Raw genomic sequence first — 20,300 nt, 5'->3', positions numbered from 1 at the left:
AAAAGCCATTTGTTTGTGCTTCTATGACGAAAATATGTGTACTCTGCTTACTCCCGTGCGTGCAAGCCAAGCTGTTTTGTAGAATACGTTGATTCAAGGCTGAACTACTCTCCGGTTCTGCTTGTCATTCACCGTGGCCTTCTGGGTGTCTGTCTGGAGAAAGTTTAGAATTGGGAGATCTAATTTTTAAATCACTTTTGAGTATGCCTATTTTAGAGCGTGTTCCATCATCAAACCCCAAAAGTGTGGCTGGCTGGATGTGGTTTATTCTGGAAATACCTTTTTTTATTCTTTTGCTTGCTTGCTTTTTTTTTTCCACAGCCTTCTGCCTCTCTCTCTCTTTCTTTCTCTCTCTCCCCCCATTTATTTGAAAATTGGTAAGGCAATTGTATACTCTTAGTCATTATTAAAATGCATTTTTCCTTAAAGTCATCCAAAGATATGACAAAGGGTAGGAAAGAACAGAGCACAACTTTTGTTCCAAAAAATGTGTTCTGTTCATCATCGCTTTCTCAACATCAATACCTTGTAATGACTAAAGCGAATCTGTCGTTTCTTAAGATATCTTAGTTATTTATAACAGCCCGTGACACCTCTCACACGAACATGCCATTCCTTGGTATTTAAATTTCTATGAAGCCACTGGCTTTTTGTTATAGCAGGTTAAGCCACTGCTTGCAAAGCTGGCGTCCCATGTCAGAGCACCAGTTCGAGTCCCAGCTGCTCTGCGTTCAATCCAGCTCCCTGCTAATGCTCCTGGAAAGAAAGCAGATGTTGGCCCTGAGTACTGGGGCCCCTGTACTCACGTGGGGGACCTCAGTAGAGCTCCTGGCCCCTGGCTTTGAGCTGGCCCTGCCCTGGCCATTGCGACTATCTGGGGAGTGAACCAGCGAATAGAAGCACGTTCTCTCTTTCTCCATGCCTCCCTTCTCTGCCACTGTGCCTTTCAAATAAATAACTATTTGCATTTCCACAAAATAGCTTTGCAAGTACTTTTTTCTTTCTAATCATCCTTCTTACCTTGTTGGCATTGAGCTCTGTTTTTGGATTTTTTTTTCTGCGTTCATTGATGCCATCTCTTTCTTTCTTCATAATGCTTTTATTTGTGTTCAAGTACTATATTTGCAGACTTTTGTAATGCCCACAGAAATTCTGAAATTCAGAAATTCTGAATATTTCCATTTCTTAAGGCTGTGGTATGGAGCCTTACTGTTTTAAACTTGCTGCATCTGATTTTTAAAAAAGATTTACTTATCTGAATGGCAGAGAAAGAGAAAGAGAAAGAGAGAGAGTGAGCAAGTGAGCTTCCGTCCACTGTTTCATTCCTCAAATGACTGTGATAGCCAGGGCTGGGCCAGGCAGGAGCCAGGAGTCTGGAACTCCATCTGGGTCTCCCCTTGGGTGGCAGGGGCCCAAGCACTTGGACTGTCTTCTGTTGCTTTCCCAGGTGCAGTAGCAGGGAGCTGGATTGGAAGCCAGGACTCAAACTGGCACTGTAATAAGGGATACCAGTAGCCCCAAGCAGTGGATTAACCTGCTGCACCACAACACCAGCTCCTGTGTCTAATTCTTGGCCATCCACTGAGTGTGATGGTCCCAGCATAGCAGGACCCTTGTGGTCTGGAAGAGGAGTAATCTTAGCCCACTTTTCTGAGGACACCCTTCCAAGAGCCACATCCCAGACTCTGTCCCTGGACCTGTTAGGTGGCTTTGAGGTGGCACCGTGAACAGTTTGGTCCTTGCCTCAGCCCGCCTTGTGCTGCCACAGCAGGATAGCACAGACCAGGTGATGTATAAAGAAGAGAAATTTCTGTCTCACCATTCCAAAGGCAGCGGAGTCCCACCTACAGGTGCCCTGGACCCCCATGGCAGAAGACAGAAGGGGCAGGGAGCACAAGAGAGTGAGGGATGGGGTTGGTACTGTGGTTCAGCAGGTTAAAGCCCTGGCCTGCAGTGCCTGCATCCCATATGGATGCCGGTTCGAGACCTGGGTGCTCCCTTTCCAATCCAGCTCTCTGCTATGGCCTGGGAAAGCAATAGAAGATGGCCCAAGTGCTTGGGCCCCTGTACCCACCTGGGAGACCCAGAAGAAGCTCCTGGCTCCTGGCTTCGGATCAGCTTAGCTCTGGCCAATGTGGTCATTTGGGGAGTGAACCAGCAGAAGGAAGACTTCTCTCTCTCCGGCTTCACCTCTTTCTGTAACTCTGTCTTTCAAATAAATAGAATACATCTAAAAAAAAAAAAAAACACACGAGAGAGAGAGAGAGAGAGAGAGAGAGAGAGAGAGAGGGAAGAGGACCTGCTGTTGCAAAAACTCACTCACTCCTGCGTTGCCCTGGGAACTCAGGTTCAAAGCCATGAATTTGGATTCCAGGTGCTGTGACATTCCGAGGTTCAAAGGCAAAGCCCCCAGCAGGTCCCGACAGGACCCTCTCTGTGCGCCTCCACGCCTCCACCGTTCAGTCCAACACTGCATCCCCCACCCCGTGCTCTGCCACAGTCGGGAGTTTTGGTGGTTTGTGTTGGTGGTCTGTTCTCCTTGCACCCGAGATAGCCTAAGGGGGATGGAAAAGAAAACAGACCAAAAAGAACCAAATACTCTGTTTGTACAGCCGATCGCTAGGTCAGTGGACAGTAGAACGTGCTCTGCTCTTTCCAAGGCAGCCCTGAATAAAATATTCTGCTACAGGCACCAGAAACTTAAGTTCACCTCCATTTATTTATTTATTTTTTACCGAAAGTAAAAACTTGTTTTCCTACCCTAGAAAGAAATACTGTGTTCAGTTGGATAATTAGCTTTTGATGACCTCATGGGGATTGTACCTTGTGACCTTGTTTTCCCAAAGGAAAGATTTAAAAAAAAATTGAACATTTACAAAAATATAAAGCCTTCCATCACAGCAGCAGTAAGCTGGGCCAGCAGGCTCGTTTTCAAAGCAGAAAACACGGATCGTATAACGGTGCATTGTGACCAGAGCTAGTGCAGTTAGAAGGAGGAGAGTGAGTTGAGGATTCTGAACTGTTCTGTAGGAGAGTATACTGAAAATCGTGGGTTCTGCTATCCTCAAGTTTATGCGAATAATGACTGTCCCTGAACTATGTGTCATAGCACTGAGTGATAGGTCAAAGCCCAGTAAATTCTAACAAGTTGGCAGAAGTAATACAGATCAAGTGAGGTATTTTTTTCCCTCCAAAAAGCATTTTTAGTGGTATCCTATCCAAGATTAAGCAAAGACAGATAATGAAAAAGGTTTTAAAGTAGAGGCAACCATTTGTCAGTCGTTTCTGAACAATATTTTCTCTTTTAGAAAAACTTCATTTGAGAGAGAGAAAGAGAGAGAGAGAGAGAGATTTTATCCTCTGGGGCTGGGCCAGGCCAGAGTCGGGAGCCAGAACTCAGTCCAGGTCTCCTATGTACCTGGCAGGGGCCCAATTACATGAGCAGAGCTGGGATTTGAATGCAAGCACTCTGGTCATGGAATGCAGGTCTCCCAAGCAGTATCTTCAGCATTTTCTTAGGAAAATGTTTGTCAGTATTTGCATGAATGCAAAATAAAGAATTAGATCTATGAGATGCATTAGATGTACTAGATGCAAATCAAGAATTAGATGTATTAGAATTATATATATATTTATATATATATATTTGGGGGCTGGCGCTGTGGCATAGAAGGTTAACCCTCTGTCTGCAGTGCCAGCACCCCATATGGGCACTGGTTCGAGTCCTGTCAGCTCCGTTTCCCATCCAGCACCCTGCTGATGCACCTGGGAAAGCAGCAGAAAATGGCCCAAGTGTTTGGATCCCTGCACCCATGTGGGAGACCTGGAAGAAGCTCCTGGCTCCTAGCTTCGTCCTGGCTCAGCTCTAGCCATTGTGGCCATTTGGGGAGTGAACCAGCGGATGGAAAATATCTCTTTCTCTTCTATTCTCACTGTATCTCTGCCTTTTAAATAGATAAATATTAAAAAAAAAAAAAAAAAAAAAGACTGCCGTGTGACCCGTGTTGCAGTACTGGGAACGTAGTAGTGAATTTTTTCATGCCTTGTGCTGGTGCAAGAGGAGACCCCAGAATTCCCACTTTGCTTCTTTATTACAAGCTCGGCTCCGGTACCCAGGACAGTTTTCTCCCATGGGTGTCTCTTTACCACCTGCATCAGAACACCCAAGCAGCTTGCTCCCGTGCGGGTTGCTCCATTGTGTCTGGAACCTAAATAATCACAGCTTCCAAGGAGGATCCTGCAGCCTGCACTTTTGAGAGGCTCCCCCCAAGAAACTGAACCCTTTATTTCCTGTAGATCCTAAAGATCTGGGTCAGAGACCTCAGGGATGACAACTACAGAGAGAGACAGAGACAGAGAGATCTTCTATCTGCTGGTTCACTCCTCAAATGGCTGCAATGGCCAGGACTAGGTCAAGCCCAAGCCAGGAACCTGAAACTCCATCGGGGTCTCCCATGTGGATGGCAGGGCCCCAAGAACTTGGACCATCTTCTTCTGCTTTCCCAGGCACATTAGCAGGAAGCTGGATGGGAAGTGGAGCAGCCAGAACTCAAACCGGCATCCACGTGAGGTGCCAGCATTACGGGTGGTGGCTTACCTGGCGACACCACTACAAGAGCCATCCTGTTCTAAATTCAGATGAAAAGACAGGAATCGGGTCTGTATGCCATTGGAATCTAATAAACGCTTGTGTAATAAGTAAATAGCAAAGAAACGTGATCAAATGCTGTCCTGTCACCCACCTGTGGCTTCTCGGCTGGAACCTGTTCTTGGAGGCAGAAACTCTACCTCTGGGAGCAGGGGCACGGGCCTAATTTCAGCCAGGGGACTGGCTTTTCTTCCTCTGGGCGCCTTGCGTCTGCTTGTTTTGGGGGTACATTCCCGAATGTAGAGTGCATCTTTCTAGCAGTATTTCTGGTTGGGGAGCAGTTACTTCGCATGCTTTGTTCGGAAGGCATCAGGAGAGACCCTGCAGATCAGGTTATCTTGGGACCTGCAGATCCAGCCTTCTTTGCACGGGCAGGGTGCCCCCTGGCCTCTGTGTGCGTTTTCTCCTAACCCCTCCTCCCCTCGGCAGGAATCCTTCAAGTTCACCCTCCCCTCCTATTACACTCGTGGTACTGCTACTGAATTCAAAATTACAGAACCCCTGAAGATGGAACGCTGCTATGCCAAACAGTGTGGATTTCTTTGCTCTTGAAGATGTGTTTGTTCATTTGAAAGGCAGAGTTACAGAGAGACAGGGAGAGACACAGAGAGACTCTGACCCCTGGCTTAATTGGCTACAATGGCAGGGGCTCCGCCAGGCCAAAGCTAGGAGCCAGGGGCTTCATCTTGGGTCTCCCATGTGGGTGGCAGAGGCCCAAGCACTTGGGCCATCTTCTGCTGCTTTCCTAGGTGCATCAGCAGGGAGCTGGATTGGAAATGGAGCAGGCAGGGACTCCAACGGTGCTCATATGAATGCAGGTGTCACAGGCAACAACTGTGCCACAATGCCACTGCCCCCAAGTACAGATTCAAGGTTCCAGTTTATTAAGAACACTGGAGGGACTTGTGCTGTGGTGGCGTAGATGGTAAAGCCGCCGCCTGCAGTGGCGGCATCCCATATGGGGACTGGTTCAGGTCCCAGCTGCTCCACTTCCGAGCCAGCTCTCTGCTATGGCCTGGGAAAGCAGTAGAAGATGGCCCAAGTGCTTGGGACCCTGTACCCACGTGGGGGATCCGGAGGAGGCTCCTGGCTCCTGGCTTTGGATCAGCACAGCTCTGGCCATGGCAGCCATCTGGGGAGTAAACCAGCAGATGGAAGACCTCTCTCTCTCTGTCTGCCTCTCTCTGCCTCTGCCCCTCTGTGACTCTGTCTTTTAAATAAATAAATAAATCTTAAACAAACAAAAAAAAACCCACTGGAGTGTATCTGAAATGTGGACGATGCGGCAATGGTGTTCATTGTATGTGTAAAATGCATAAATCAAGACTTGCAGTGAACTGTGAGTAGAGAAACAGCCAAGAGCTTGTGGAGGCCCTCTCTTTCTATCATGTCATTTCGGGTGTTAATGCATCCAGACAGGTTTCACACCAAGAGCCCCTCCTAGTCTGCAGGGTCACTGATGGTAATTCAAGGCATCTGAAAAGTGTGGCGATAGCGTGAGCCAATCCAAAGATACACTGCAGTTCATGTATCAAAGGGAAAGTACTTTTTGATGGTCGTTCAGAGATACTGAGGAGTCTGAAACTACATGGATGGAGCCAGACTTCCCAGCCAACTCCTTGATGATTATAAATGCACAGTTTTTTTCCATTTGAAAGGCCTTTCTGCTGAGCGGAGTCGTATCAGTACTCTACAGCCTAACGCCCGTCGGCTGCATATTTATTAAACAAGTCAGCTTGGAGAAAGGCAGTGTAGCAACTGTAGAATAGATCCCGGGAGGACCGACCTTCGTGCTGTTGGAGAGCTTGGAGGGTGAGCCTCGATTGCAGGGGGGTGAGGACAAGATTAAGGTTTCGCTAAAAAGCAGACTTTATAAATGCATCCAAGCTTTAGAACCCGTGGACCAACTTGCGTTTAAAAAGGATTGCTTTGACCCCTCTCTCGGTCTCCCAGATGAAATGAAAATGAAGAAATACAAATGTCTAAAAATCCCAGACCTTGGGAGGCAGCAGACAATGTCCAGTCATTGGGCCCCTGCCACCCATGTGGGAGACCTGCATGGAGTACTGGGCTCCTGGCTTCAGCCTGGCCCAGCTTGGGCTATTGCAGGCACGGAGGCAGTGAACCAGTGGAGGAGAGATTCCTCTCTCTCTCTCTCTCTCTCTCTCTCTCATCTGTCAGCCTTTCAAATAAAATGCAAATAAATAAATAAGAGGAAGGAGTTGTTCTTTTTGCCAAAGATTGATTTATTTATTTGAAAGAGCTACAGAAAGGGAGAGAGACAGAGATATCTTTTACCCACTGGTTCACTCCCCAGATGGTCACTAACCAGGTACTTCATCTGGGTTTCCCACGTGCATAGCAGGGGCCCAAGCATTTGAACCATCTTCCACTGCTTTTCCCGGGCATAAGCAGAGAGCTGGATCAGAAGTGCAGCAGCCTGAACACAAACAGCCCCACAGGGGAAGCCAGTGTCACAGGCATTGGCTTTTCCTGCTGTGATACAATGTAGGCCTCTGAGGAAGTTGCTTTTTTGTCTTTTTGTAGATTGACTTTTTTTAAAGAAAGATTTTTACTTTATTTATTTGAAATGCAGAGTTACAGGGAGGGGGGGGGAGAGAGAGAGAGAGAGAAAGAATCTTCCATCCGCTGGTTCACTTCTCAATCAGCCACTACAGCCAGGGCTGGGTCAGCCGAAGCCAGGAGCCAAGAGCTCCATCCGGGTCTCCCACGTGGATGCAGGGGTCCGAGCACCTGGGCCGTCCTCCGCTGTTTTCCCAGGCCATTAGCAGAGAGCTGGATGAGAAGTGGAGCAGCCAGGACTCTAACCAGCGCCCATATGGGATGCCAGTGTCGCAGGCACTGGCTATATACCACATTGCCGGCACCTGAGGGAGTTGCTTTTAAGGTGACTACTCCTTGCTACACACAGGCACTCACAACAGTTACCTGTGCATAGCTAGGACGTCATTTTCTGAGCTATTGTCTGGACATGGCGTTCATGGAAGAGACGTCTCCAGTATTCCCCTTGAGAAAACGCAGTAACGAAATCCAGGAGACCCTTGGGAGGGGCGGGCAGTCCTTCCCGCTGCTCCAGAACTCTCTCTCAGCAGGTGGCGGCACTGTAACCAGAGGATCACCAGAAACGCAGTTTTGCTTTTGAAGGTGATAGATTCGGCACACTTCATCCATTCATCGGAGCCGATGAGCTTTGCCCAGTTAAAATATTTGGTCTCTACCTCTTGGTTGTCATGTTATAGCTCTGACCCCTGAACAATGCTAACTTCTCTGGTGACTGCATTCCAGCCCATTTTCTACATGTAGAAGCATAGTGAGAGAGGAGGCTAATTGTTTTCTGTTTTTTCTGTTCTTGGACAAGGACTTCTGTGAGGCCAAATTAGTGAAAGGATATAATTAAAAGATTTTTTTTTTTTCAAAAAATTTTGGATCCATGTGTAGTTTTCTTCTAATAGGCATTTCCTTGAACTTATCGGTCTTATTTATGTATTTGTGTGTTCTGGTTCACTCCCCAAGTGATTGCAATTGCAAAGGGCTGGGCCAGGCTGAAGCCAGGAGCCAGGAAGTCTATCTGGCTCTCCCATGTGGGTGGCACGGACTCAAGTACTTGAGCCATCACCTGCTGCCCCACAGGGTGTGCGTCAGGAGGAAGCTGGAGTCAGAAGCAGAGTCAGGACGCAAACCCAGGCCTTCCAAGAAGCGTCTTAACCACTGCACCAAACACCCGGCCCTGTGCACTTACAAGTGCCCTCGTAAAGTCTTGGTTATGTGTGTCCGGGCTGTCAGGGAAGTATGTATGAGACACTGAGATGTGTGGTGCTGATTACTGGCCCAGGAATCTGCTGCTCTTATCCCCTTGTTTGCACGCGTCCCAGCGCACAGAAGTGCAGCAGGGGCCAATGCCTGGGGCACGCACATAGTAGGTGGGAGAGCAGGTGTCCAGTTCTTGCACTGTGCCGCCTCTGTGACTCCCTGCAGACCACCGAGGTAGTCAGGCAAGGAGCCAGGAGCAGCCACGAGAGTACTGAGTGCTTCCAGACCCCCCGGCTGGTCACCCGCCGCTGCTGTCTTCTCCATAGAGTGTGACTGCATTTTGATCTTCAAAGAGAGATTTCAGATGGAAAACTTCAGGCTAAGGGGACGGTGGAGCCTTGGAGATCACAGAGGAGCAATCATGGCAGAGAGGGCCCAGCAGAATTAATTTGGCATCCAGAATATTTCATTTGCTTCCAGAAAAAGATTGGAAGTGAATTGAAACAGTATCACTGGGTGGTATTCTGTTTGTTCTGAGAAGTTACTTTTAACTTGCAAATCCCACTTCCTGCACCTCTGGCCCACCAGCCCCAGACAGAGAGAGCAGAGTAGCTATGTCTTCTACCAGAACCCAGACACAGCAGGGGATCCATCAGGAGTCACCAGCCTGAAGCCCCTGTGCTCTGCATGGGAAGGAAAAGCTAACTCAGGCTCCCTATAGGATAAGAGCCCAGTAGCACTGTTACAGGGAACTTTAAAGAGTTCATGGAAAACAGAATTATAATTTTGGTTAATTTTGATGCAAATAGATTTTTTTTTTAAATTCCTGCATGCAAGTGGTCTCCAAAACATTCGCAGAAAATATGTACTCAGAAAAAAAATTATGTATGGTTTCAAAAATTTTTTGCACTAAATTAACCTATCTTTTCTTTCCAATTCTCCATGGGTTTTTTTTTTTTTAAGTGCCCATCGACAGATCTACAAGTGGCATTGGTTAGGTGTTGTTCTGTTGTTGTCATTCGTGGAAATACGACCCGCTTTGGAAGCTCGGAGTTGCTGGCACATGCCCTTCCTGTCCAGGGAGTTGGTCACTCACGGTGCAAAGCAGAGGCCTGCAGCATCCAGCTATTATTTTCGCAGGACCTCGTGGACACAAGGCACTGACAGGCAGCTGCGGGTTGGGCTGCTCTGGATCTAGGACAGGTGGCAGCACCAGCCATCGTGGGGTGGTTGGGAGCCCACCCGAGAGGTTGCAGGAAGCAGGAGTTAGTCCTTGGCCAGATGGGGAAACCATGGCTGCAGGAAACACCAGCTTTGTTTTTTCTTCCAGCTCTGAAATAACTTTGCAAACTCCAGGATAAGTAATTTCGCTGGTATTTCGCAGAAGAGAAAGCAATTAGATCCGTCCATGAAGACAACGTGGGTTGCAACTTATAGCTCTCACTATTTACGAAGCTTCCCAGGTGCACGTTTGGCATAGCGGTTAAGACGCTGCTTGGGACACCTGCAGTCCCGTTTCTGAGTGCACGGGTTCAAGTCCCACCTCCGCTCCTGAGTCTCGCTTCCTGCTGATGCACACCAGATAGAGTCCCCAGCTGGGTTAATTGCAATTCTCGTCTTGCCTTGGGAGAATTCAGAGCAAACGCAGATAAGGTACCAGAAGGAGGACAGGACTTAAAGAGAGCACACATTCAGACCTCAGACCGGGACGCTGCAGTCTTAACTAGTGTTAGAGTCATCCCCTTATCTGTCATGGGTGGTGCCTGATGGAATCTACAGATGAGGCTGATTTGGGGGCGGAGCTTCCGTGCAGTGGTGAACTCTTGGAAGGTGCCGTGGCCTCAGTGCATGATGGGGAGGTACTAGCCCGTAGCCATGTTGGGTCAGCATGGAAGGGGGTGGAGTTTTAGCAGTACAGGGCTTCAGCACGGAGACTGCTAACAAACTCTGAGCTCCTTTGCCCGCCCCAGCTCCCTGTCTCGGCGATGGCGCAAGTACTTGGGCCCCTGCCTCCCATGTAGGAGGCCTGGATGGAGTCCTGGCTTCTGGCTTTGGCCTGGCCTGGCCCCAGAAGTTGCAGGCACTTGGGGAGTCAACCAGCCGATGGAAGATTTCTGTCTATCTCTCTTTTTCAAATAAATAAAATACTTTTTGAGAAAACGTCCCAAGCCCTCCTGTGTCTAGTGTCACAGCACCCAGACCTGTAACTCTTGTACCCTGCACAGTGCCCCGCACTGAGCTCACCTTGCAGCCCCGGCTGTCAAGTGCGACTCACTTTGGTGGGCGGCTGTCAGCACAGGAGTGTCACAGAGCATTGAGCACCTACCACTTAGGATGATTTCTCTTAGACATACCAAAGGGGGGGGGGTCACACACATTTCCTCGAGGGCCCGTGTGGCAACGGCTCCCTAGGACTGCTTCCTAGCTCCCTGCTACGGCCATCAAGAGCAAATATTGGGAGATCACAGTTGCTAAGTAAGTGGCCATGCTAAATCAAAGTGTGAGTGTGAGGGAGAGCGCAAGAGCTCGCTTCTTAGGGGCCCTGTTCTGCAATTTGGACAGGTTCCTTCGTATTATGGATTAAATCAGGTTCAGCAAAATGTTTTTTTTTTTTCTTTTTTTTTTTTTTTTTTGCTTTCTATTTATTTTTATCCCTGGGTTTGAAAATTCTTCCAAAGGGGCTGGTGTTGTGATGCAGCGGGTTAAGCCACCCCTTGCAGTGCCAGCATCCCATGTGGGCACAGGTTCAAGTCCCAGCTCCCTGCTAATGCATCTGAAAAAGCAACAGAAGACAGCCCAAGTGCTTGGGCCCCTGCACTTACGCAGGAGACCCGGATGAAGCTCCTGGCTCCTGGCTTCAGCCTAACCCAGCCTCAGGAATTGCGGCCATTTGGAGAGTGAATCAGTGGTTGAGAGATCTCTCTCTTTCTGTTTCTCCCACACTCTCTGAAACTCTGCCTTTCAAACAAATAAGTTTTAAAAAATAAATAAAATTCACCAAAAAGTACAGAGAGATTAATAGACTTTTAACAGTTATCATTGAGGCCAGTGCTGTGGGATAGTAGGCTAAGCCTCCACCTGCAGCACTGGTTCAAGTCCCAGCAGCTCCACTTCTGATCCAGCTCCCTGCTAATGTGCCTGGGAAAGCAGTTGGAAGATGGCCCAAGTGCTTGGCACCGCCTGCACCCACGTGGGAGACCGGAAGAAGCTCCTGGCTCCTGGCTTTGGATCGGCATAACTCCAGCCTTTTCAGCCATATGGGGAGTGAATCAACAGATGAAAGACCTTTCTCTCTGTCTCTCCATCTCTCTGTCTTTAACTCTACCTCTCAAATAAATAAATAAATATTTAGAAAGGAAGACAGTTACCATTGCACAGGCTTCCAAAGTGAATCGTGAACCAGGCTTTGGCATAGTCATTGCGTGGCTCTGTCAGCACAGAACTTTTAAGTACGGAATGCAGTGGTTAAAAGCAGCACCTTTGGACCAGGCATGGTGGTGCATTGAGTTAAGCTGCTGCTTGGAACGCCAGCATCCCATACCCGACTCCCTGGGTTCAAGCCTTTGCTACTCCACTTCCAACCCAGCTCCCTGCTGATGCATATCCCGGGAGGCAGCAGGTGCTGGCTAAGTCCTTGAGTCCTTACCACTTCACATAGGAGACCAGCTGGAGTTCTAGGCTCCTGGCTTTGGCCTGGCACAGCCCTGGCTCTTGTGGCCATTAGGGGAGTGAGCCAAAGGTGGAGGATCTCTCTCTTTCTTTCTTTTTACGATTTATTTATTTGAAAGGCATGGTGACACAGGGAGAGAGGGAGAGACACAGAGACGTCTTCCATCCCCTGGTTCACTCCCCAAATAGCCACAAGGACCAGAATCCAGGAGCTTCACCTTAGGCCCCCATGTAGGTGGCAGGGGCCCAAGCTCTTGGAACATTGTTTCTCCCAGTCACATTAGCAGGGAGCTGGATTAGAAATGGAACAGCCAGGACGTGAACCAGTGTCCATCTAGGATGCTGGCATTGCAAGCAGAGGTTTAACCCACTGCACTGCAGTACCCGCCCTGTCTTTCAAACAAGTAAAAATAAATAAACATTGGAAAAAAAAAACAAAACAGCCTTTGGCTGCAAGCTGACCTGGCGCCGAGTCTCACAGGCCCTTCCCCTGCGTCCCTTGCGACTTCCTGGGCCTAAGTGACAGTGTCACTGGTAGACATCTGTGAGCTGGCTGACAGAGTCACTGTGTGCATTTAACCAGATAACATGTGCAGACTTCTTGGCATAGCGCCTGGCACAAGAATAAGCATTCAGTAAATGTTAGCAATTGCTATTTTTAAAGGCAGTCCCTCCAGAACACTTACCTTCCTCAATAGGCAGGTTTAAATTGGATGGAGCTGGGTTTTGAATTCTTTGAAGCTGTTTCTATCTCATAGACAAAACCCATGTCACACCAGGGAAGGCCACACCGTAGATGATTATCTTACTTATCGTCAGAGGATATGACCGGTGATGAAATTCAGTGAAAAAGTCTGTTATACATGTGCAGAGGAAACACCATTCAAAACATTAACGTTTATTTATTTGAAAGACGGGGAGAGAGAGAGAGAAAGAGAGAGAACCAAAGCATCTATCCACTGGTTCACTCCCCAAATGACAACAGCAGCCAGGATGGAGCCAGGGCCAAAGCCAGGAAGCTAGAATTCCAGCTGGGTCTCCCATGTGAGTGGCAGGGGTCCAAGGACTTGAGCCATGATTTGTTGCTTTCCAAGCACATTAGCAGGAAGCTGGATCTGAAGTGGAGTAGGCGGGACTCCAGCCAGGCACTCCTGTATGGGTCGCAGGCATCCCAAGCCGCTGCTTAACCAGCTGCACCATAACACGCACCCTAAAGAAGCTGCATTTGAAAAATACGTGCAATGCTTGTTCCAAAGGCCCTAAATCCAAGGATAATCTCAGTTACCCCTAAATTCCTTTCGCTTTCTATTACACACTTTTCTGTTCATTTTCTGCAGCACAACTGTGTTGTTCTTACTAAAGAAAAACAGACGCTCTGTTGAAAAGGGAAGAAACGTGAGGTCACACTGGAACCAGTCTAGGGGGGTGGGGGAGGGGAAACAAAGCCAGGCCTCCTCTGTTGGGGCCGTCTACGCAGGTGTGTCTATGATTGCTCATGTTCGTGGGAAACACTTCCTAGGAGAAAATAAGGCATGGATTTCAATTTGTTTTCTTTTGCACCAAAATAAATTTCTCTTTGCATTTCATTTCCCACAAACTTTTCCAAGTCCCCTCTTGGGGAAGGCGAGAGTGACAGTGGCAATGGCCTGGTTCTGTAGTGAGGTTTTGTGCCGTCCCACTCAGCGGAGTCCCGTTCTTTGCCTCGGCCGTCTCACGTGTGTGAATGACTCTAGGCAGTCTGAGATCTGAAGCCCACTGTGCCCTGACTGTGCACGCTGGCCGTCACCTGGAAGCCACCCGCGGAGCAGTGTCCAGGCGTCTGGGGTCCTGACCTACCTTGATCACTGTCACAGCTCACAGGTTTTTCATTCTTTGCACGGGCAGTAGGCCAGTCTGGTGGCTGGGATGAATACCGTCAGCCTCCGCATCTCCGTGGTTTGCACAGTCTCTCCACGCATCCTCCAGTCTGCTTAGAATCACCTCTGCCTGACTGATCACGCCTCAGACCATGCAAATGTCATGTGTATGGTTCTGGGCTGAACTGTTTAGAGAACAGTGACAAGAAAAAGTCTGCATGTTCAGTGCGTATGAAATGTGCTTTTCTTGGCCGGCGCCACGGCTCAATAGACTAATCCTCCACCTGCGCGCCAGCACACTGGGTTCTAGTCCTGGTCGGGGCGCCAGATTCTGTTCCGGTTGCCCCTCTTCCAGTCTAGCTCTCTGCTGTGGCCCGGGAAGGCAGTGGAGGATGGCCCAAGTGCTTGGGCCCTGCACCTGCATGGGAGACCAGGAGAAGCACCTGGCTCCTGGCTTCAGAACAGCGTGGTGCACCAGCCGCGGCGGCCATTGGAGGGTGAACCAACGGAAGGAAGACCTTTCTCTCTGTCTCTCTCTCTCACTGTCCACTCTGCCTGTCAAAAAAAAAAAAAAAAAAAAAAGAGAGAGAGAAAAGGAAAAAAAAGAAATTTTTTTCTTTAAAAATGTATTTGAAAGGCAGTGTTAACATCCACTGGTTCACCCCTCAGATGGTTGAGTTGTTAGGGCCAGGCCAGGCCGAAGCCGGGAGCCTGGAATTCCATCCGGGTCTCCCATGTGGGTACAAGAGCCCAAGCCCTTGGGCCGTCTGCTGCTGCTTTCTCAGGCACCTTAGCAGGGAGCTGGATTGGAAGTGGAGCAGCCGGGACTTGAACCGGTGCCCATATGGGCTGCTGGCATCACAGGTGGTGGCTTAACCCGGGGCCCCTGTTTTTCCCCTAATGTCTCCAGTCTGCGGGTGGTTGAATCAGAGCAGTGAATGCAGAAGCAGACGGTACCTTTCATTTTCTTCCTGGGGCTGCGGTGCCTTAGGAACCTCCACCCCTTGTCCTCTTTCTATTTTAATTTAAAAAATTATACACAACATGATTTTCCAATTATCGTTTAAAAAAATTACTCGTACTCTTAATCTTACTTAACTGCGTTTACATTTCAGTGATGCGAGTAGTTTTTAGGGGATGGCTTAAAACATTCCTAATTTTTTGGGTTTATTGATTAAATTTGAAAAGAAAAAAGCTCTCAGAGAATGGAATTTGGCCCTATTTTGGTCTCTCTTTAGGCCACAGATATTATATATCAGATTTTGTGTGCTCCTGAATTGCATTTATCGAAATTGGAAGGACATTTCATCCACACAGCTCTGAGCTGCTCTGTTTGCAAGTTGCAACAGAACTGGGTTTTCAGTATAATTGTTTCTCCACTTAACTTTATAAGAAAACACATGTCCAAACTGAGGGTAGCCCCATTTTCAGTTTCAACATGGTTTGGGTTTTTACAGAGTCCAAGATTTCCCTAACTCTGCACTTCTTTTTTTTTTTTTGGGGGGGGGGGTCTTAAAACACACTCTGTTGGCTGGTTCAGTGCTTTGTTCCTGCCAACCAGTTGCTTTTTATGGTAATTGCCAGAGGACCTGGTTTTTGGAAGCTTAGAATCTAAAAACGTATGGCAGTCCAGCCAAGCTACTTTGCAGCCACGTAGGGGGCAGTCGGGCCGAGCCCTGTGTGTGCTATGAACTGCACCCAGGAGCCAGCGCCGGCTGCCCGGTGCCCTCTTGTGCACAGCATTCAGAATCCTTCTGCTGTCACATTGTGTGGTGCCACTGGGTGCCGCATCTGGAGGGGACCAGGCTCCAGACCTCCTGTTGGCCATGAGTAGCCAGAGGCATGAGCCCCATGACCGCTGGGTGATGGGCAATGATAAACACACCTGCTCCTTAAATACCATACCAAGCGTGGCCTGCAAAGAAACAGCACAGGCAAAGCAGGTTAATAGCCAGTGAGTTGTTACTTTGAAGGAAAAACAGCTCAGGAAGAAGGCATGACCGCATTCTATGCAACCATTTCATAAAATGAGTATATTATCAGTTTTTTCTGAGTTCTCTGCAAACGGTATCAATTCTCTAAAATAACTGGGACATTTTCCCAGATATCCTTTGAGCATCACAGGAAAACAGTGCCCCAAACTAGCAGATCTCTGGAGCGCTCGCTTTCCTACAAATAGCACACACACACACACACACACACACACGTTTCACCGTAAAAGGGCTCCTGTGTGCTGTCTGCCTGTTGCTGCTGCCTCTCAGAAGTGACAGCACAGCAGGAGGTGACTCTCGGATGGGTGATATCCTGGAGTGACACCAGCAGCCCACCAGCATGTGTCTGCTAGCAGACAGACACACACACCCCCTGCCATCCAGAAAATATGGAATTGGAGTCAGCTCTTTCTTGTGGGTCTGAAGTCTCTGACATGGAGTTTTGTTACTTGCCCCTTCAGCAATGACTATTCATAAGGGAGCAAAATGTTGCTTCGGGTTACTTTTTTGGGAAGCTTTTCCTCCTGTTCCTGGCAAGGAACCTAACTTGTATCTAAGGACAAAGGAGGCGCCTATCCTCTGGCAATAAGGAATGACCCCGCCCGATACATTGTTACAATTCACAAACCTGATGAATACCCACCCAACCCGGAGTTGGGCTTTTACACTTCAAAGGTATTTTCCTGGGCACCAGAGTGGGGATCACCTCCACCCAGAGAGCAAGCAGAACCTTTAATTTCACAGTTGGCTGCAGTCAACGGGTTTCTCTCCCCGTGGAACAAGTTCAAGGAGTCAACCACAGACACAGCCAGCCCCATCCAGGCCTTGCTGGGGCTGCAAGGCGTGCAAGGTCACTTCTCGCGTGCACTTGACAAGCCCTCCTGCCGGGTGAATGCACACAGGGGCTGCAGGCAGGCACTGCTGGCAGTTCTGTGTCCCTGGAGCTGGTTGCACGCACTGCATGTTCAAGGGGCTCCCTTCAGTGCAGTCACCCCTCTGAGGCTGAGCGTCAGTTTATATTTTTTTTTTCTACATTGTGTTACGTGATTTCCTTAATGTCATTTAATGTGCATGAAACTTGGCTGGGGCCGGTGCTGTGGCATAGCGGGTAAAGCTGCCGTCTGCAGTGCTGGCATCCCATATGGGCGCCGGGTTGAGTCCCGGCTGCCCCAGTTCCCATCCAGCTCTCTGCTGTGGCCTGGGAAAGCAAGTCCTTGGACCCCTGCACCCACAAGGGAAGACCCGGAGGAAGCTCCTGGCGCCTGCTTCGGATCAGCACAGCTCCAACCATTGCGGCCAACTGGGGAGTGAACCAGTGGATGGAAGACCTCTCTCTCTGTCTCTCTCTACCTCTCCTTCTCTCTCTGTGTAACTCTTTCAAATAAATACATAAATCTTAAAAAAAAAAGAAAGAAAGAAAGAAAGAAACTTGGCTCTCTTTTTGCCAAGCCTTTCCATGGGGCAACTATCTCCATAACCTATTGCTTCACTTTGGCGATGGAATTGTTGCAATTTGCAGGCAACTTTTTTTCTCTCTCTCTCTCTTTCTTTGTAAAGTGTCCAATGATGCTGGCTTTGCTTCCCAACTTGTTCTCTGTCCTGGTAGCACCTTGTCCCTGTCATTCCTGGGTGTAAAGACTGATCTAGATGACAGTACTCAACAAGGAATGACTTAGCTAGCCACGGTCAAGGCCATGGATACTAAATAAGTTAAAATGCAGAAGTGCTTAGCACACAGCCGGGCATAGAGGAAGTGCTTTGTAAGGACTGTCAGAGTTCTGGGAACAAAATGTTATTGCCTTGTCCTCCGATGGAGTACTTTTTATATTTCCATAATTACCAGAAGCAGCGGAGGTAACCTCACACGCCCACGCTAGTCCGGAAGGGGCCAGAGTGGGCACCAGTAAACACTGATACAAACACTCACTGGTTCTCCGTGTTTTTCCTAAAGTTCCCTGGGTCCCTCGAAGAAAAGATTGTGGAAGGAGCTCGCAGTGCCTGGTTATTGTCTCACAGTCTACACTGCAAGCCTCCACCCAGGATAGCTTAGCAGGCTTTCCTGTCCTCGTCTACATGGCCCTGTAATGATTTTCTCTGTAATGACTGTCTCTTCCCTGGGAGACAGGCCCCTGGTTGCATTGTATGAGGGGGTCTTCTGAAAGATCCTGGTAGGATGGCGCCGTGGCTCACTAGGCTAATCCTCTGCCTTGCGGCGCCGGCACACCAGGTTCTAGTCCTGGTCGGGGCACCAGTTTCTGTCCCGGTTGCCCCTCTTCCAGGCCAGCTCTCTGCTGTGGCCCGGGAGTGCAGTGGAGGATGGCCCAAGTGCTTGGGCCCTGCACCCCATGGGAGACCATCGGATCAGCACGGTGCGCCAGCTGCAGCGCGCCGGCTGCAGCGCGCCGGCGGCGGCCATTGGAGGTTGAACCAACGGCAAAAGGAAGACCTTTCTCTCTGTTTCTCTCTCTCACTGTCCACTCTGCCTGTCCAAAAAAAAAAAAAAAAATAAGGGGGGGGGTGTATCTCAAAGATCCTGGAAGCCTGGAATTAGAAGAAAAGTTTATTCTGGTGCAAAAAAATACACACACACACAAAGTCCTGCATAGATTCCACCTCCACCCCCACCCCCGAGCTTTTTAAAGATCCCGCGCGTGCACAGATTTGACTGGAACCTTCTTGAGTGCCCTGGGCCTGTGATCACACTGACATTGCTCTCCTCCTGGCTTAATCGTTCTGTGACTCTTGGAGCCCGGCTCAGAAGGTGCTGTCTGTGCTGTCTGTGCGCAGCGGTAGAAAAGCCTACCTTGGGAGAGATTGGGTTGGGAGAGCAAAAGGAAGGCGGAAGGATTTTTCCAGAGGGCATGACTGGAGACGTGGTATTTTCTGTGTTTCCCCGGGGGAGGCACAGTGCCTCCTTCACTCCTCGCCAAAGGTCACTGCTGTGTGGATGGCCACGGTGATGATGGCAGGGACCTAACCCTTGGCTGGCTTTGGAGTCTGCCAGCCCTACCCCTTCTTGGATTACACGGGTAGTCCCTCTCACCCTTACACATCTTTCTTTCCAGTGTGTCCCTAGCTGCTTTTCCCACCAAATTCTCTAGGACAAAAGAGCTACCCAAAGGAATCGAACACAGATCAAGATCTTGCTTCCAGGGCTGGCTGGAGTTCAGCCAGTGGTGAAGACTCCTCTTGGGATCCTGCATCCCACGTTGGGGTGCCTGGTTCAAGTCCTGGCTTGGCTCTGGATTCCAGCTTTCTGCTAATAGTGTGCACCCTAGGGGCCGACACTGTGGCGTAGTGGATAAAGTCACTGCCTGCAGTGCTGGCATCCCATATGGGCGCCAGTTTGAGTCCCGGCTGCTCCTCTTCCCATCCAGCTCTCTGCTATGGCCTGGCTCAGCCCCAGTTGTTGGCAGGCATTTGGGGAGTGACCAGCAGATGGGAGATCTCTCTCTCTCTCTCTCTCTCTCTCTCTCTCTCTTTCTGCATTTCAAGGAAATCTTTGGAAATATAGAGTTGTTTTTTTTTTAAGTTGTAAAAGAAAAAAAGAGAACCTGTTTTCATCTTCCTCTTTATGTGGCATTGGGAGAGGTTTGTCTTCAGGGTGTAGAAGGAGTTGGTAATGCGTCTTCCACTGCACCTGTTGCAGCAGTGAGTTGCAGGCGGGGCTGGGGTAGGGGAAAGCAGTGGGGAGCTGGGGAGCCGTCTGCAGGCTCTCTCCTACCCCAGGAAAACCTGCATTGCTGGCAGACAGGGCCACCTGCTCACCTGCTAACTGACCCAGTGGGGCGGTTTGCCGGTGCTTTCTCTGAAATGAAGGGATGGTCCCATGGCATCTGGAGCCAGAGCCACCCCGAGATGTTGTAGAAATGCAGTTGCTTTGGAGTAGAGAAACTGGAGTCCCAGACCCCAGGGAGCTTCGCCGTCTGCCCAGAACCACGCAGCAGGTGAGTGGTCCAACAAGGCCAGAGCCCGGCATCTTTTCCCTGTACTGTTCACCTCTTGTTTACAACGGCGGGATTTCTCATAGCAAACGAACCTCAGGTTTTTGACTGTCTGTGAAAGCTACACGCCATTCTCTGTTGTCCACTCTTGTTTTCCTCCTGCTTCTTAGCAGAAAAAAAAAAAAATCCGTCAATATAAAATGCCTTCTCTTTGTAAAAAAAAAAAAAAAGTAGTTATCCACCGTTTGTCCTAACGTGCATTTATTCCTGGTTATTAATACTGCAACTATTGAGATGAAAACCAAGAAAAGGAAAAACAAAAAAGTAATTGAATATTTGCTTCTCTTCACAGACACTCCAGAAAATGGATCCAACAAGGGTGACGGGTGAGAAAAATTGTTTTCCTTTGCCATTTGTGCTT

At 49.0% G+C, this 20,300-nt stretch overlaps 1 protein-coding gene across 2 annotated transcripts in view; it reads left to right on the top strand.

Annotated features, from left to right (window-relative positions):
- The window catches only part of MKX (mohawk homeobox), an 81,246-nt gene that overhangs the window by 58,384 nt on the left and 2,562 nt on the right, over window positions 1–20,300 (top strand). For both annotated transcript variants that reach the window (XM_008268035.5, XM_051821593.3), the window contains exon 6: window positions 20,232–20,265. In XM_008268035.5, coding sequence (XP_008266257.1) covers window positions 20,232–20,265 — 34 coding nt within the window. The remainder of the gene's footprint in view (window positions 1–20,231; window positions 20,266–20,300) is intronic.

This window comes from Oryctolagus cuniculus, chromosome 13 (genome assembly GCF_051225735.1).
Source record: "Oryctolagus cuniculus isolate XC-2025 breed Fujian yellow rabbit chromosome 13, ASM5122573v1, whole genome shotgun sequence".
NCBI classification, from domain to species: Eukaryota; Metazoa; Chordata; class Mammalia; order Lagomorpha; family Leporidae; genus Oryctolagus; species Oryctolagus cuniculus.
Note: the sequence above shows the minus strand (reverse complement) of the source record. Positions and strands in the feature narration are given on the sequence as shown.